The sequence below is a fragment of the Cibotium barometz genome, chromosome 25 (genome assembly GCF_041138505.1).
Source record: "Cibotium barometz isolate CiBa-2024 chromosome 25, ASM4113850v1, whole genome shotgun sequence".
NCBI classification, from domain to species: Eukaryota; Viridiplantae; Streptophyta; class Polypodiopsida; order Cyatheales; family Cibotiaceae; genus Cibotium; species Cibotium barometz.
The window spans coordinates 31,717,316-31,735,724 of record NC_141070.1 but is presented as its reverse complement, the minus strand read 5'-3'; the positions used below and the strand labels follow the sequence as shown (position 1 = coordinate 31,735,724).

The 18,409-nt window shown below is 45.9% G+C and overlaps 1 protein-coding gene and 1 pseudogene across 1 annotated transcript in view; both read right to left on the bottom strand.

Annotated features, from left to right (window-relative positions):
• The window catches only part of LOC147624474 (chitin elicitor receptor kinase 1-like), a 124,418-nt gene that overhangs the window by 79,049 nt on the left and 26,960 nt on the right, over nt 1-18,409 (bottom strand). The window contains exon 3 of the mRNA XM_086819475.1: nt 16,419-16,598. Coding sequence (XP_086675601.1) covers nt 16,419-16,598 — 180 coding nt within the window. The remainder of the gene's footprint in view (nt 1-16,418; nt 16,599-18,409) is intronic.
• On the bottom strand, nt 2,393-9,601 carry LOC147624475 (uncharacterized; annotated as a pseudogene).

Genomic DNA, 18,409 nt, shown 5'->3' with positions numbered 1-18,409 from the left:
GCAAGGCTTGCCCTTCATGATTTGGCCTTGAGGCTAGCCTTAGGGGTGGCCCCTACTATATGGGATGTAACTAATATGCTTCTAATGCCCGAAGGCTGACATCTACATGTACCTACATGAGGACTACTTGCTGAATTCTCCAAAGTGGGTTAAGAGGACTGACTTGACAGAACTATATGGCTGGAACACTAATCTACGTAGCTCATGCCTGACATGTCCCAGACTAGGGCTCACAATGGGGTCACAGCATACGACAAAATATCCTATCAAGATACTAATTCTATACATGTTTCTTGCACTGTAGATGAGCCAGTGTGTCGCCGTGTACCACACCACAGTGCATGGGTGCACGTGACATTCCCTCCTGCTTAGCTTGGCAGGCAGGTTCATGGCTTCGAGGTAGTCCGCCAATAACTGTGGATACTCGAGAAAGAATTCTTCATCTAGCCAAACGGCTTCATGGGCCTCTCGATCTTTGAATTTGGTATAAAATTGGCGGAGCCATCGTTCGGAACCGTGCTTCCAACAATGTAGAAGGATTTGCTCGGGCTCTATCAATTCTGCTTCTTCAACCATTTCTGGTTGTTGCTCTTTTGGAACAGTCTACAATGAAGGTCCGATATAAGGCTTTAACCAAGAGAAATGGAAGACGACGTGCATCGTCCAACTGTCTAGCAATCTGAGTTGTATGCAGACATCACTTAACTTCTTGGTGATGGAAAAAGGAGCAAAACTCCTGAATGATAACTTTGGAAAGCGCTTGCTCACTTGCTTGAGTCTTTGCTTCATGATCCTTAAGTATACCCAATCTCCCTCCTTGAAGTTGACATCTCTCCTTGACTTATTTGCCTGTCTGGTGCAAGCCTCCTGAGCTTTGGTAAGGCGCTCTTTGACTGACTCAATGATAGCTAAAAATGTTTCTGATGTCTTGTTGGCTTCCAAAGAGGGAGATATCATCCGAGTGAGAAGGGATGAAAATCTTCGACCAAAGGCTGCCTCATAAGGAGTTCTATCAACACTTGATAAGTGTGTCATTGAGAATCGCCTGCACCAAGGCGTGATGAAGTTCCCACTTCGACTGTTGGTCATGACAGTACGCTTTAAGCACATCGAAAGCCAACTGGTTGTAAATCTCTGTTTGGCCATCGGTCTAAGGATGGAATGCACTGGACAATTGCAATTTGGTACCAAAGTTGTCGAACGGAGCTCGCCAAAAGTGAGGTGTAAACTTCAAATTCCGATCTGAAGTAATGGTCTGCAGCAAACCACATACTAGATACCAATGTCGAAGAAAGAGCCGGGCTATATCTTCTGTTGTGACCGTCTGTTTGCATGGTATAAGAATACAAAATTTATTGAATCTGTCAACTATCATCATACATCGAGTATTCCGAGATCCAGTAGATGCGAGGAGTGGTCCAACGAAATACATCGAAATGCTAAAGCAACCATGCCTGTTTGGTGTGAGGTATTTTCACTTTCTAATGAATAGGACATGCGGAAACATAGTTGTATACATCCCTACGTACCTTTGGCCAATAAAATGATCTTTCTAACTTCTCCAAAGTACTATTGATCACGCAGTGACCACCAACGCGTGAATCATGGGCATCATGGAGGAGTGCCGGTCTCTTCTCCCTGAGAACACATAGTCGACTCTTGTAAAGGAGCCAAGCATTCTAAATGGTATAATGACCCGATTCTGAATAAAGAGCCTTCTTGTAAGAAGTCCCGAATTCTAGGCAATCTGCATACTCTGTCTTCATACTATCTAAGTCGTTTCCTTGTATCTCCAACACAGTGGACTCATGTACTTACCTAGTACATACTCAATCATTACGCCAAACTATTGGAACAACTCACTCCACCGAGCTTGTCTATCCCTCCACTGGGCACTTGGCATAGTCTGTAACCATTACAAGGCCTCATGATCTGTCTTCAAAGTAAATTCCCTTCCATAAAGAAAAGGCTTTCACTATTTCAAGGTTGTGATAACCCCTAGTCATAGTTGTCAGGTACGAAAAGTTCGATTCGGTACCGTATGTTCAAATACGGTCTCGGAACGCATCGCTAAATTTTAAAAATAAAAATACGGTGGAGGTACGGTCCATTAAAAAATACTTAAAAATATAAATATAGATGCAAAACTTAGACAAGTTACAAGTTACAACTTACAACTTATAACTTACCCAAAACATAAAAATTTAGAATGTTGCAACTTGCAAGTTGCATAGAAAATGAAAGTAGACAAATGTACATGTGACATGTCAAAGAGTCATGAATATATATAAAGCCGCAAAAGTCGGCATGCCGCATGGGCAAGTACAAAAATGCAAAAAGCCCATAGAGGACTATAGAGGCTAAAAGCCTATGTCACCATCTATGTGAGGAGTCAGGACTCAGAGCTATCCCTAGGCTCTTCAATATCCTCACTAGAGGAGGACACCTCAGAGCTCCCACCAAAATCCCCATCGCTAAGAACGTTGCCCTCATCATCATATTCAGGCTCCCTAATATCACCATGAACTGCCGAAGAAGACTCCGCAATGGAAGCATCCTCAACTCTAATCGCTGCGGAGGTAGAGCTCCGAGAGCCACGTCTTACATAGGTATCAACTGGGCGATCAGAGCCTTGAGAGCCAAAGGTAAGAATAGGCCGAACCTGTACTCCACCTCTAGCTCGACGGCCACGACGAGTGCGAGAGACTCGTCTATCAATCTCCTCTAGCTCTTTGTAGAGCTCTGCATATATGGCCTCCTCCTCTCCATTACGCTCCTTGTGGACACTTTTAAGAGTGTCCGGCGTCAACTTGATTTCGTCGACGTTTACCTACAAGTTTTATAATTGATTAGGGGCTAAATAATAAAACATTGAAAGTTATGTAAGTCTAACATGTTACAAAACAATATATACCTATCTAGCTTGTCTCATATCGTGCATTGCACGCACCATGCGCAAGTTATTGCGGCAATAGACCAGCCGCTCTAACTGTCTTGTGCTCAGTCAATTGCGTAACTTCGTGTGTTTAAGTAAGTAGGAACTCCAATTCTTCTCACATGCACCTGAAGAGCAATCCTAATCCACAATAAAATAAACAATGTTCAGGATTCTAGTATCTACACATAATTTAGTAACTTGGTGCCAAGTGGTTAGTGGTTACCTTGGTGCCAAGTGGTTAGTGGTTACTTGCGCTAGAATCCTCAAAGCCACTCTTTGTAGGTGAGGTTGTTGGTAAGTAAATGGCTCCCACCAAAAGAGAGGCTTTACCATAGAATCCCTCCTCCAACATACCGCATTGGCGAATGCTGGGCCCCTCTGATCATTATAGTTGATGAGCTCCTGTAGTAAGAACTGAAATTGCCCATTCTCATCATCAGGTAATGATTTCGGTAAGAAAGCACCCCTAGCTGAAAGCTGTTAGAAGTCATCTCCTGTCTATTTGTATACACCAGGGCCTCTGTTGTGGGTGTGCCCGCCCGTATATCATTTTTCCACACTCCTCGTATTTTTTTTCCCTATTTTTCCCATTTTTTTTCTAGTGGCTGGAGGGCTGCCAGTTGATGCCAGGAGCACTCTGAAGCTGGCCCACTGCATCTGTAGCAGTCGTGGGCTGTCTGAGTGCTGGCCGACTTGTTCTGTGCAGACGTGGGGCACCAGATGCTGGCCGACTGCTGTTTTTCAGCAGTCGTGGACATTTACCTAGTCGTGGGCATTTTTTAGTGCTGGCCGACTGCCCTCATGGGCTTGTATATATTGCCCCCCATCCTCCTCCACTTTCTCATTCAGTTATCTCCGGGATCTTGTGTATAGAGAAGAGTTTACACACATCTCTCTGTGTTTCTTGTGCTGATTATTTTCTGCAGTCTACTTGCTCTTGTCTACCCAAGTTTGGATATCATTTCCGCTGCATATTCTGACATGGTATCAGAGCCCTAGGCTCTAGCAGATCTTGGGCGTTTTTCTGAGCAAGAGGGGGAGCAACAGGTTGCTGATCGGTGGACTGTTTCGGGCTGAACGGGAAGTGAAGGTGCAAGAGGAAGGCGGGCAGAGGGGCTGGACAGCCACTTGCATATATTCTGATTTTCAGATTTTTTCCCACCCACCCACCCTTTCAGGTTACTCTCCGAGATGGCGGATTTACTCGAGATGGCAGAGAAGCACGTGAAGATTCCGACTCTTCCCACGTTCCCAGTGGATCGGCAGTTGGACGGGTCCAATTATGGCATCTGGAAGGTCATGATGGAGTCAGTTCTGGAGTCTCATGATCTTGCTGATTTTATTATCAAAGGGGTGCCAAGGCCGGAAGCTGAGGAAGGGGAGGTTTTATCCGCGAGGAAGGACCGAGAGGCACAGGCACAAATGTGGGACCGTGTCAACGCCAGGGTCCGGTCATTTATATTCCTCAATTGCACACCACAGGTGATCAACCATGTGAATTTCAGCACATGACGCTGGCGAGAGGCATATGGGAGCACTTGGCTTCTTTGTACAACAGGGTGTCACCCATGAAGCGGATATCCTTGGAAGTGCAGATGCGGGTTATGAATCCTGCAAAGTCTTCAACGATGCGGGAACACATTAACAAGCTGCAGGCCCTTCAGCAGGAAGTCCTTCAAGTTGGGAAAGAGATATCGTCCGAAGATATGGCCATCACGTTACTTTCTCACTTGCCTGGTCAGTATTCCGCTTTCTATTCCTCGTTGATCATGAGTGGCAGGCTCAGCACCATTACTTGGGAGGAGCTTGTGCCAATGGTCTTGGACTAGGAGGAACGTTTTACGAACCCTCCTCACGGCGGAGGTTCGGAGGCCTTAACTGGCCAACGGTCGAAAGGCCGTAATACCAACAAGGGCAAAGGGAAGGCTTCACCAGATAAGTCTTCCGAGAAGAAGCCTGATCCAGAACGAGAGAAGCTGAAGGCCGAAAGATCTTGCAATGATTGTGGCGAGAAAGGCCACTACTGGAGGAAGTGCCCTAAGCGGACAGGGAAGAGTGCTGAGTCCTCAGTCTCAGCTGCGAAGACTCCGGCATTTGTGCACTTGGAGATGGTGGACTCCGATGATTCATCGTCTTCGAGCGAGGAGGCAGTTGGCTTCACCGCAAAGGATACTCGGGAATGGATTCTCGACAGTGGTGCTTCCAGGCACATGACTCCATCCCGTGACTTCTTCCTGGATCTGAAGCGGCAGTCAGGTCGTATCTTTATTGGTGATAACTCCACTATTCCGATTCATAGTGAGGGCCGGATGGAGATCATTCCCGACGGCAAGGGGGGCAAGCATGCTTCCCGTGTTCTTTATGTCCCTGCTCTGGGCTTTCATCTTTTGTCAGTGCATGAGGTATGCAAGACTGGCTTTCGGGTGGAATTTGAGGAGCATTCAGTTGCTCTAAGGGACCGTGAGACAGGCAAAGTTGTTTGGGAAGGCGGTGTGGAGAACAGTATCTACAAACTCTCTGCACTCTCCTCACTGACAGGCTCTCAGGTCGGAGACTTGTGGCACTTTCGTTTTGGCCACTTAAATGTGGATGCTTTGCGGCGCGCCTTCCGGGACCAGATGGTGGTTGGCTTGCCAGATGTTGGTAGTAGGCAAGGACGCTGCAGTTCTTGCATACGTGGTAAGCAGCACAGGGAATCCTTTCCGAAGCAGGCTTCCAGGCGGGCTTCGAAACCTTTGGAGTTGATTCACACTGACTTGTGTGGACCACACCAGATACCATCCTTGGGAGGATCTCTCTACTTCATGCTGCTTGTTGATGATTGTACCAGATTCACGTGGGTCTACTTTCTTTCACAGAAGGACCAGGCTTTTGCTCGGTTCAAGGATTGGCACGTGATGGTGGAGAAAGAGTCTGGATTTCACGTCAAGACTCTCAGGGCTGACAAAGGAGGGGAATTCTCCTCGACTGTATTCTTTCGGTTTTGTGCAGATCATGGCATCAAGAGGGAATTGGCCAATACCGGATCGCCTTCGGAGAATGGAGTTGTTGAACGTAAGAACAGGACTGTGGTGGAGATGGCGAGGACCATGCTGGAGCATCGAGATCTTCCTCGTCCACTTTGGGGTGAGGCTGTGGCGACAGCTGTCCATACCATTAACCGCTCTCCGACGACTTTTGTACCCCATATGACTCCATTTGAGGCATATTTTGGCAGGAAACCCGATGTCTCGCACTTCCGTGTCTTTGGGAGTGACGCGTATGTACATATTCCGAAGAAGCAGAGGGGGAAGCTTGACTCCAAGTCCCGCAAGCTGGTATTTGTGGGGTATAACCATCTTTCCAAGGGATACAGGTTGTATGATCCAGAGAGGAACGAGATTGTTGTCAGCCGGGATGTGGTCTTTGACGAGCATGTTCCAGCATCCACTGTCGAGGAGCCGCCACTTCTTGGAGATCCAAAGTCTGATGATGATTCCCAGTCTACCACTCCAGTTGATCCACCTCAGTCATCACAGGAGGTTGAGCCCGCAGCTGGAGTTGAGCCCCCGCGACCACAGGAGGCTCCACGATCTGTTCGAGTACCTAGGTGGTTGATGGACACCCTTCGGGAGTCAGGTGTCACGGAGCTACCCTCCGAGTGGACCACAGAGGACGGCCCTCGAAAATCACATCGAGTTCAAGATAAAAGCAACACGGCGGAGCTTCTTCAGGTGAACTATGCTCTTATGTCTCGTATCATGCGGGATAAAGAGCCCACTTCCGTAAAGGAAGCCCTTTCACAGGATACTTGGAGGGAAGCCATGCAGGTGGAACTTGAGGCCATCGAGAAGAACAACACTTGGGAGTTGGTACCGAGGCCGTCGAAGCGGTCAGTCATTGGTGTCAAATGGGTCTTTAAGACCAAGTACGCGGCTGATGGGTCGGTGGACAAACACAAAGCCAGGCTCGTGGCTAAGGGTTATGCTCAGCGGCCAGGCATCGACTACGAGGATACCTTTGCACCGACGGCGCGGATGACCACGATTCGGACCGTTCTTGCCCTTGCTTCTTCTCAGAGGTGGCCCGTGTACCAGATGGATGTAAAATCGGCGTTCCTTAATGGTGACCTGCAGGAGGAGGTGTACGTTGAGCAGCCTCCAGGCTTCATTGTTCCAGGATCGGAAGGGATGGTTTACAGGTTACGTAAGGCCTTGTATGGTCTTAAGCAGGCTCCGCGGGCTTGGAATCAGAAGATTGATTCCTTCTTTATTCGGACTGGATTCCAGAGATCGGTTGCAGATCCGAACCTGTATCTCTTTCCAGAACGCGGCATGGTCACACTCATCATCCTTTATGTGGATGATCTCATTCTCACCGGCGGTCATGTGGAGCACATTGGAGTGACGAAGGCTGCCTTGTCAAAGGAGTTTGAGATGACCGACTTAGGCTTACTCCACTTCTTCTTGGGATTGGAGATCTGGCAGACCCAGAGGGGGTTTTTCGTCTCTCAGCAGCGGTATGTTCATGAGTTGCTTGAGGCCTTTGGGATGGAGAACTGCAAGCCTATTACTTCGCCGATGGACCCGAACACAAAGTTAACCGTTACAGATCCTTGTGAGCCAGTTGATGCCTCGCAGTACCGGAAGTTGGTTGGTTCATTGATCTGGTTGCTGAACACCAGATTGGACTTGAGCTTCTCCGTGGGGCTGTTGAGCTCTTTTATGCAGACGCCATTGAAGACTCATTGGGACGCAGGATTGCGGATCTTGCGGTATCTACAGAGTACGAAGGATCTGGGACTCTTTTACACAGGAGGGAATGGAGTCAAGCTCCAAGGTTGGAGTGACTCAGATTGGGGAGGAGATCCAGACACGAGGAGATCTACTTCAGGATACACTTTTACCCTCGGCTCAGGAGCGGTTTCTTGGAGCAGCAAGAAGCAGCCGACTATTGCCCTTTCTTCGACAGAGGCAGAGTATCGGGCTGCTTGTGGTGCTGCTTGTGAGGTTGTATGGCTGCGGAGGCTGCTTGGCGAGATGGGGTTTCCACAGAGGGAGCCCACAGTCATCCAGTGTGATAACCAGAGTTGTATAGCTATTGCTCGGAACCCGGTTTTCCATGCCCGGACCAAGCATATAGAGATACAGTATCACTTTGTTCGTGAGAAGATCTTGGCGGGTGACATCTTGCTACTTTATTGTTCGACGGAGGACAATGCGGCGGACCTCTTCACGAAGTCTCTACCTCAGGCTACGCTCAGGCGGCACTCCAGCTCCCTGGGGTTGGTTACACAGCCAGGAGCTGAGAGGGGGTGTTATAAGTCATCTCCTGTCTATTTGTATACACCAGGGCCTCTGTTGTGGGTGTGCCCGCCCGTATATCATTTTTCCACACTCCCCGTATTTTTTTTCCCTATTTTTCCCATTTTTTTTCTAGTGGCTGGAGGGCTGCCAGTTGATGCCAGGAGCACTCTGAAGCTGGCCGACTGCATCTGTAGCAGTCGTGGGCTGTCTGAGTGCTGGCCGACTTGTTCTGTGCAGACGTGGGGCACCAGATGCTGGCTGACTGCTGTTTTTCAGCAGTCGTGGACATTTACCTAGTCGTGGGCATTTTTTAGTGCTGGCCGACTGCCCTCATGGGCTTGTATATATTGCCCCCCATCCTCCTCCACTTTCTCATTCAGTTATCTCCGGGATCTTGTGTATAGAGAAGAGTTTACACACATCTCTCTGTGTTTCTTGTGCTGATTATTTTCTGCAGTCTACTTGCTCTTGTCTACCCAAGTTTGGATATCATTTCCGCTACATATTCTGACAAAAGCAACTCTTGATCAGTGAAAAGTGGAAGTGCTTTGTAGGCAAGATGCAACAAAGCAGCAAGGCCATGGATAGGCCTCTTCATCCACTTCCATCTCTTCTCCACGAGTGCCAAGATAGCATCGCGTCGAGGAGTAGCCTCAAGGGGATCACTATGAATTTTAAAATAAAGGGGAGAATATCTTATATGAGAAAGACGAAAGAACAAGTATTTAGATTCAACATTCTATTTTAGTTTATTACTTGTTCTTGAAAAGTTGAATCTTATTTACCTTGTTAGCATATACTCTAGATCAAACTCATCGAGAACTATGGTGCGGGTAATCTTGACAATGGCCTCTCTCATAAAGTGAGTGAGGAGCCCCATAGTAGCCCTCTCCATGTCTATCATGCGTAAAACCCTATACAAGGGAGTAACCGCAATGACTAGGGCGCGGACCTGGCGCCAGAACTCCTCTCTCAAGCATAGCCGTTGAATGGCTCTTGCCTCATCGACACACGAAGGTATCTCACCTTCTATCCATTCCTGCCACTCCGGTGAAACCACTGTTACTTGGAGCTTAGACATGACATCATAAAGGCGCTCTAGAAGAAGCCACATGTAGGCAAAACACGTCGAGGATGGCTTCTTCATCTACAAGTCACTGTGATGGCAAAAGATAGCAAGGGCCTTGACTTTTTGACTGAAAAAAGTGACAATTTGAGTGGCTTGTGTCACCACACTCTTCACCCACTCTAACTTGCCTATGTCCTCCATAAGCAAGTCAAGGCAGTGAGAGGCACAAGGAGTCCATACTATGGACTTAAACTCCTCCTCAAGCAAGCGGCCCATCTTGCGGCAATTGGATGCATTGTCTGTAACCACTTGAACCACAATTTCGGGGCCAACCTACAAGGATGATGGATCATGGATGCATGAAAAAGGAACATAAATAAGACCTGAAAGTTGAGTAAAAGGCAAAGGCTAAACTTTCAAGCTTCAAACTCAAAAAAGTTGAGTAAAAGACAAAGGCTAAACTTTCAAGCTTCAAACTCAAAAATTAAAATTGTATCTCACCTCGATTATGGCTTATCCAATGTGGTGATAGATGACCTTGCCCGAGGTTTTCTTCCCCACCTTTCTGGCATCCACGGTCCGCAAGAAGTACGTGCTAAGAGGGCAAGACACTAGAATGTTGAGAATGCTCCTCTTCTTTCTATCGGTCCATCCGTCGGAGAGGATGAAACACCCATACTTCACCCATCCCGCTCAGACGGGCTCGAGGGTCTTGTTGATTCTCTCCTTTTCTTCATCAAGTGCCTTCGTGTGCATATCGCTGTAGGTGATACCATGCCAAGGGCCATGGCATGGTCCTACTTCGGCAATGGCCCTCACCATCCTTTGCCATTGAGGAGTTTTGAGGACACGAAATGCGAGATTGCACTCAATGATCGTGCGTGCAATCTCCACATTTGCGTCTTGTTGCTTTGCTCGGACCTAAGAGAGAGAGGCCACATTTTCTCCAATGGAGCCTCCAAGAGTGGCTTGCCTCTTGTGTGGAACCTCAAACTCACTTGACCTCTTTGATGAGGGGTTGGAGTTGGTGAAGGGGGAGAAGGATGCAGAGAATGATGAAGAGGATGTATCCCTTGCCGGTGGGATGACTTCATTTTGTGAGCGGCGGCAACACCGGGGGGGACTCTGAAAGAGTGCACAGAGCGGAAGCACAGTGGCACTAGAATGTGCTGAACAGAGAGTGCAAGAGAGAGAGAGATATGGAGCAAACTATGTTGAATATACTGAAGCAAAACAGTCCCAAGCAAGAGACACACATAGTCTCATAAGTGAGGGAGCAAAATATGTACAAGACTGAATGAGAAATGAGAGGCCAGCACCCACTATTTATAGTGGGGAAGTGCTGGCCGACTGGAGCTGTTGGACATGGCCGACTGGAAAAATGCCAGAATGGCTAGGAAAAATCCCAGAAAAATAGTAAAAAAGGGGTGGCCAGCCCACAAGCAAGGGCCATACAAAAGGGGACCAAATGGACACCAGAAATGGGCAGAAACTGGGGATGAATGTGTTAACACCCCCTCTCAGCACCAGATACTGAACATATCTCCGAGAAGCCGAAGAAGGCGTCCTCTGTCAAAGACAAAAGAAAGCAGCAACAACAGGTACCAGGAAAGCGCCACAAGCAATCTCCACAGCAACTCAACTACAAAAGTAACAGAACAAGTTGCGAGGTACACTGTTCTTCTAGAAGAAATCAACCATGAAGGTTGCATCGTGCTGCTCCAAATATCGGTGCCAAACCCAAATATAAACAAAGTGTCACAGGAATCCCTAGAAGCCTGTAGCTCCAAGAAGATAATACCCTGAAAAGAAATAGAGTCCATCTGCTCCAACTCTGTACCAAGAGTAGCCAAATGCTGTATAATAGCACCCTCCTCGAAGGTCGGCATCGCCAGATGTAAGAACTCAACTGCCCCCTCTGAAAACTGATGTCGGGACTCCATAGGCCCAACCAAATCCAAATCCCAATCCTTCAATCCCTGGAAGTACCACTGTGCCCCAGAACGGTCACGGACACACTTGACCACAATCCAAAATCCTCACACAGAGTAAGGGAGTAGAAACATTCACTGTAGTGGTAACTGAAGTAGTAGTAGCCTCCTCAATAGCATAACACAACGTAGAAGCAGTCTCCTCCATAGAAGGCAAAGGGACCAGCAACACATCCTGGTCACTGGTTGACAAAGAAAGAATCGGAGACGAAGCAATAGGAGAAAAATCCCCCTCAGAAATTGTGAGCAAAGATAGCCCACTGTCTTCCTCAAAAACATTACCAGAGATATCGGCCCAATATCCTTCGCTGTAGGAACATCTCCAAAAGAAGTATCCACAAAATCACTGGCTGCACAACACCCAGAAGCAGAAAGCATCTGCCGATCACCATACAAGTCACAAAGCAACTGCCACACATAGAAGTTAGAAGCATCATCATCATCAGGCTCATAGATGAAGTGTCGAGGAACCGAATCCTGACAATTAATCTGTCCGTCAGTCTTCCTCCACCGACACACATCCTCCACAAAGGCAAGGTCCGGCAAGCACCGATTCTTGTACGAGAGAAACTCTATCAAACCATACTCCCTGAGAATAGAAGTAACCTGCAACTTCCATGAGTGAAAGTTACCACCATCCAACTTGTCTGCCTCATCAAGGAAATAACAAGAGAGTGGTATGGGAGCCAAATCTGAAGTTGTCATCATTGATCCAATCAAGAGAACCAACCCTCATAAGATAAAACTGTCCAAATCAGAAAACGCTGATATAGGGTCTTTCCTCCCACCAAAACGCAGCCCTAAGAGGCCGGACAGCACCCGAGAATCCTCCTGTAGCAAAAAACGCAGAAGCTTCTGTCGACTGTACCTCCAACCTTGAGGTCACTAGAAGAGGGAAGCAAAAAATGTGGATTTGATATAGAGAGAAAAGGTAGCCACACGGGGCCAGGGAATATGCTGTAAGAGGGTGCAAGAGGGAAAGGCAACAACAAAGACAGTAGCTTGGGCTCTCCTCAAGAAAATGCACAATCTCTGAAGAAGAGGTGTCCTCCGCAGGTACCAAGAGTGCCACCAAAGCCTGCAACACCACAAGCCCCCTCTGCAAAGGGAAAGGGAGAGGAAAACGCAGCAGAGAAAAGGTGCTGTCCTGTAGAAAACAGGCCGCCTGCAGTCCAATCTCCAAGTGGGCGATGAAACGCTGATCAACAAGAGCTAGATGGCTGAATTGGTGAAGCCAATCTGAAGGAAAAGCGACCAGCAGGGTGCTGTCCAGAAAACACAGCAGCAAAAGCTATGAATCTGGAAGAAAACGCAGAGGAGTAGGTGCTGAAAATAGGGCTGAATCTGGGGCAGCAGAAAGGTTGCTAAACCGGGAGCTCTGATACCATGAAAGAGTGCACAGATCGGAAGCAGAGTGGCACTAGAATGTGCTGAACAGAGAGAGAGAGAGAGAGAGAGAGAGAGAGAGAGAGAGAGAGAGAGAGAGAGATGGAGCAAACTATGCTGAATATACTGACGCAAAACAGTCCCAAGCAAGAGACAGAGATAGTCTCATAAGTGAGGGAGCAAAATATGTACAAGACTGAATGAGAAATGAGAGGCCAGCACCCACTATTTATAGTGGGGAAGTGCTGGCCGACTGGAGCTCATAAACAAGCCGACTGGAAAAATGCCAGAATGGCTGAGAAAAATCCCAGAAAAATAGTGAAAAAGGGGTGGCCAGCCCACAAGCAAGGGCCATACAAAAGGGGACCAAATGGACACCAGAAATGGGCAGAAACTGGGGATGAATGTGTTAACAGACTCTTCCACTATCACTTGCTTTGCCAAGCAAGGAGTACTTCTTCACAATGCCATCGGAAATGTCTTGAGGGATCATCTTGCAAGGTGCAATTTACCCCCCCCATCTTGGAGAGATGTGCAAGAATCCTAGTGGCACTACTAGTGTAGTGCCTTGCCACAATACTTGCAAGTCCACTTCCACCTCGTTCTTCTCATGGGTAATGGCATGCAAAGTAAATGCTTCATGCTTTTCTCTCACGGTGAAAGAGGAGAAAAGGGTCCTGGGAGAAGGAAAGGGAGACGTAGGGAGAGGCTTGACGAAGAGGGAGAGATAGGGAGAAGGAGGGAGAGGCTTGAGGAAGAGGGGGAGGGGGAGGGGGAGGGGGAGAGGGAGGGGGAGGCTCGAGGAAGACTCAAGACACAAGAGGTAGAGCCTAGAGACCTGAAAGTTGAGGAAGAGGGAGAGGCTTGAGCCTTGGCCCTTGAGGAAGAGAGAGAGAGCGTAGAGGGGACTCAAGGGAGAGGATAGACTTGAGCACTTGTGAGGGGAGGGTTGAGCAATGAGAACTTGTGAGGATGGGGTTGGGGGAGGGCCTATTATATAGATAATAGGGAGAGCCTAGAGGCTCAAGGCTCAATATTCAAGCCTCAAGCAAAGGCAAGTTGGCAACCAAAGGTCCAACTTGCCAAGCCTCAAGCCTCAAGGCAAGCAAGCAAGAGCTCCCAAAAACGCCCATCAAACGGCTCTCCAAATGGCCAGCAAACGGTAAAAAAAACAAGCAAAAAATGACGAAAAAAATGGTCCTTCCAGGTTCGATTCGCACCGCACCGTACTGTACCAAACCGCCTCGAACCGTACTGTTTGAATCGAACTGAATCAGCGGTGCGCGAACCGGATGCAACTATGCCCCTAGTAACTCTATGTCATAGTCTGAATAGTTCTTTTCTACATCATTCAACTTCCTGCTGAAATATGCCATGGGTCTTCCTTCTTGTTGTAATACTGCTCCGATGGCGAGATTATTGGCATCGGTGATCACCTCGAAGGGATCATCCCATGATGCGAGTTTAAGGATTGGTGCTTCAGAAGCCGCCTTTTGCAAAGCAAAGAACACCTCTAAAGCCTTACCTGTGATGACTGAAATCTTATATCTTCTAGTCTTCACTCCCTTAAGCAAATCTGTCAATTATGCTGCAAGGTTAGAAAAGCGACCATATGCGAGCTATATACGCTTAGCAAAGGCCCACGAAGGATCGTATCTCTTGGGCTGTCTTCGGAACATCCCAATCGAGGATTGCCTTGATCTTCTCAAGGTCAAGGCGAATTCCATCAGAACCAATAACGTAGCCCAGGTATTGTACTTCTTGAACTCCAAATATGCTCTTCTTCGCATTGATGTAGAGTTCGTTATCTCGCAAAATCTGCAAGACCTACTGCACATCCTTCTCGTGCTGTTCTGCATCATCAGTGGCAAAAAAAATAAGAATGTCATCCAAAAAAATGAATAGACATTTACCAATGAGTACAGCGAAGACTCAAGACATCATGTTGTTGAAGGTAGCCAATGCATTGGTTAAGCCAAAAGGCATGACCAAGAACTCGTAATGATCTTGTTCTGTTCGAAAGGCCGTCCTCGGGATATCGGCTTCGAAGATTCTGACTTGATGATAGTCACTTTTGAGATTAATCTTTATGAAGTACTTAGCACCGTTGAGTCTTTTGAGGAAACTTATTCTTCATTTTGTCAATTTGTTCAAGGCTCAATAATCCACACAGAGACTTGCGGTCTTATCTTTCTTCTGCACAAAAGGAATCAGTGCAGCAAATGGAGACGATGACAGCCGGATGAATCCAGACCTAAGCAACTACGCGAGTCGCATCTCCAACTCATCTTCCAACGCATTGGAAAGATGATACGAAAACTTACTGGGTGGCTCAACTTCTATTAGTTACATCAAACAGCCATAAGCATGTATACATGCTCAGAACCCTCAAAAGAGGTGCAGATAATCTAGGAGAGGGTATTCCTTCCATGGTTGGCTGCTCTTGGAGGGGATTACCTCATACAACACAGTAGGGGGGCCAAACAGGCGGCGTGTGGTTCCAAATGAACTCGCCATCCCAATCAGAAGGAAGGGTCCCTGGCACCATGTGTGTAAGAAAGCCTCTCGTCGTTGCGCATGCAACCTGAATCTCCCTGGAGCTTTTCCCACACTGGCCGCGGAGGATGTGAATGATGTCGATCCAAATAGTGCTGATGGACTCAGTTGGGGGAGGAGTTGGGTAATTTTCTTTTAAGTGTTTCTTTCTAATGGGCGCCCTTTTATACACGATAGTAGCCTGTACTTTATTACCCTTGGAGTAGGGCTCCCAAATATGTAAGTCGTGGGTAACTTCCACATGGACTCCTCTCTCCACTGACTTTGAAGGTCATCTGTTGGCATGTAAAGTGGCTTCAAACCAAGATGGATGGATGCACGGGAAGAGGCAAGAATAAGGACAAGGCTGTCTCAAACCTGCAAAAAGGTGGACAGCCACCTAGAAAGGAGTTGAAACAGTTCAAACAAGCTGAAAATGCCTTGGAAAAGAAGTTCAAACAAGCTGAAAATGCCTCGGCCCACAACATTTTTTACGGCCTCCATTCGGAACTTATACTTACCACCATTAACCACAAACTCGATCCACTCTGAATGCTAAAGTTCACCCAATCTCTTCCTAAGGCTGCCCAACAACCCTTTCCTTATACCATCAAATCCACCAAGAAAACTCTTGTACACTCAATTCTGCAAAAATGGGTATGAGTGCAAGATAATGCATAGATGTCGCAATGAGCAAGTCTGCACTTGATTCGACACAAGAAGTGTGCATTTCTAGAAGCCAATGAGCAATAATTGCTTAGAATACTGTATAACAATAACTCTTGAGGATTTTTTAACAATATTTATGAAATGAAAATCAATATGTCCCCCTTACAGACCAGATATTTTGAAAAGCCCACACTGTGACCATCTACAACATATCAAACCAGACCATTCCTGATCTTTCTGGCATCCTACGCCCTACTAGTTCATCTTTGTATTCCATCACATCAGTCATCAAAGCCATTCATAATCTAAAAAATGAAAGAGCCAAGGACCATGAAGAGCTTCAATCTGGGCTCTTTTCTCATGGCTGAAAAACTCAGGCTCCGGTCTTAGAGAAGCTCTTTAATAAGGCTGCTTTTTTTAATTCAGACTACTTAAGGCCTACACATTTCAATCTCTAAAATCATCATAGACAAAGAAAATGGACAAATAATCTTTCTATGTTATAGGAGGAAAGACATTAAGGTGAAATTCTGACAGCCAAGAACCTGAGAATTCAGAAGGGTTGTTAACTGTCAAAAAAACTGGCTCTTGCTTCTGTATCTCTTCCCTCTTCCTCGTGCGTGAGAACAGCATCCAAAATAAGAAAAGACCAAGCACTATCACAAGTAAAATGGCTCCACCAACTGAAGCCCCAATAGTTGCCGACTTATTTGACCTACCAGCCCCTGTTTTCAATCACTTACAAAAATTGTTAGCCTAGAAAATACAAGATACACAAAAGTATTGAAGTTAAAAAAGGTCTGACCAGGAGGAAACTTTACAAACTTGAGGCCTATGTATATCCTAAACACGCACACACACACACACGCATGCATGCATATATGTATATATAGCTAAACACACACACACACACACACACACACACAAACATATGTATCTATTTATATACATATGTGGGTGTTATACATACATATATATATTGTGCATGTGTTTGCATGAGCAAGTATACACACATTATAATATATCCCTCCATACACACATACAAACATGTATATATGTATATGTACACAGCACATACATTTATACACACACTTAGACGTACATATATGTGTGTACACACACACACATACGTACATACATCCATACATATATATGTATATGTGTGTATATGCATACATACATATATATGTATATGTGCATGTATGCATACATGCACATATGTGTATATTTGTGTGTACATATATACAGATATATGTGCATATATATGTATGTGTATGTCTTTGTATATATATGTGTGTATTATGTATGTGTATGTGTATGTGTATGTAATTGTGTGTGTATATGTATATGTATGTGTTTGTATCTGTATATACACACATATAAATAAATACACACACAAATATATGTGTGTATATGTATATGTATATGTATATGTATATGTATATATGCATATGCATACATAAATATATGTATATGTATATGTATATGTATATATGTACATGTACATGTGTATATGTATGTGTGTACATGTATATGTGTGTGTGTGTGTGTGTGTGTATACACACACACACACACACACACACACACGCACGCACACATAATACGTGTGTGTGTGTGTGTGTGTGTGTGTGTGTAATGCCATCCTACTCACATTTCTGTAACCACAAGCAGGTGCAGCGTTACACATGCAAAAGACATCTTCCTGATTTCATAGATATACGCAGGTTGATAAATCTATATCACCAGCCACGTACATCTTACCAGGATTACCACGACAAAAGAGAGCTGTAGGGGCTACTCTTGAAGAATAGCATCCTCACCATTTGCACTGAAAAATGGACAGAAACGAGCACATAATGGAAGAATCAAAAAGAGTATCCAATCCCAAATCAGCTACTTAAGATTAACTGGAATTGAGCATATTAAGCTGGTTAAAGAGCAAATTGAGCCAATACCTTGAATTGAATGGTGGATAAACTCCATTGCCATCTAGAGCCAAACAAGTTCCAGTATCAGTGCCAGACTTTATAAACATACTGATATGAGAGCATGAAGCAGTGCTCTTCAATCATTTTTGTCAAGGGTGCTAAGACCTCAAGGGAGAGAAGATATTGCCCTATAACATGGAGGTTTAAAAAAAAGCATCCAGAATCTTGTTTGCAAAATAGTTGTCTATAGCCTATTCTGATACCAAGCTTCATGGGAACTGTTAGTGTAAGCAAAAATGATACACCTGACCTTGTTTTAGACAACTTAAAAAGTATCCAGAAACTTGTTTGCAAAAAAGTTGTCTATAGCCTATTCTGATACCAAGCTTCATGGAACTATTAGTGCAAGCAAACAATGATACACCTGACCTTGTCTATAGCCTATTCTGATACCACGCTTCATGGGAACTATTAGTGTAAGCACCCAATGATCACCTGACCTTGTTTTAGACAACTTAATCTACTTGCAAGAAATGAAGAAAAGAAAAGAAAGCATTCACATGACATTCTTGCACAGAATCCCGACATTAGGAAGGGCCCCTCTCCTC